At 49.3% G+C, this 540-nt stretch overlaps 1 protein-coding gene across 1 annotated transcript in view; it reads left to right on the plus strand.

Annotated features, from left to right (window-relative positions):
• Positions 1-3: 3 nt before the first annotated feature.
• Positions 4-540, plus strand: part of LOC110268590 (uncharacterized mitochondrial protein AtMg01110) — a gene marked incomplete at its 5' end in the record, with an annotated part of 40,201 nt that continues 39,664 nt past the window's right edge. Inside the window, 2 exon segments of the mRNA XM_021115107.1 lie at positions 4-390; positions 393-537. Coding sequence (XP_020970766.1) covers positions 4-390; positions 393-537 — 532 coding nt within the window.

The following is a 540-nucleotide window of genomic DNA, read 5'->3' on the forward strand; positions in this document are numbered from 1 at the left end:
TGTCTCATCGTTGGCCCTGTTGAATGCGCATCATCCCTATGGTATGGGGCGATTGCCGTTCAACTCAAGTATCAGTGTCGGCGATTTTCAACGATCTCTCGGCTTGCTGGTGCGGGTTTTAGGACACTTTCCGAGCTCAACCATACCCGTAGCTTAAAGATCGAAAGGTACGAAGTATCATTTCTGGCTGGTCAGCCACTCGGCTATTACGGCTCCTGGGCGCTGTTCTCCCTATCCCATCACTTTGTGATGTGGCTAGCGGCTAAAATGGCGTACCCGAACAGGGTGACCCCATTTAAGGACTACGCTATCCTCGGTGATGATGTTCTCATCACTGATGGTAACGTTGCGTCGCATTACCGGGAGATCCTTAGTAAGCTGGGCGTTCAGATATCTGGATATCTGATAGTAAGTCAATTACATCACATACTGGATGCATTGAGTTTGCTAAGCGATTTTGGGTGAAAGGAATGCAGGTCGATTTGACCCCTATTTCCGTAAGGGCCCTAACCGGAGTGAACAGCTCAATTGGTCTGTGTG

This window comes from Arachis ipaensis, unplaced genomic scaffold (assembly GCF_000816755.2).
Source record: "Arachis ipaensis cultivar K30076 unplaced genomic scaffold, Araip1.1 Aipa342, whole genome shotgun sequence".
NCBI classification, from domain to species: domain Eukaryota; kingdom Viridiplantae; phylum Streptophyta; class Magnoliopsida; order Fabales; family Fabaceae; genus Arachis; species Arachis ipaensis.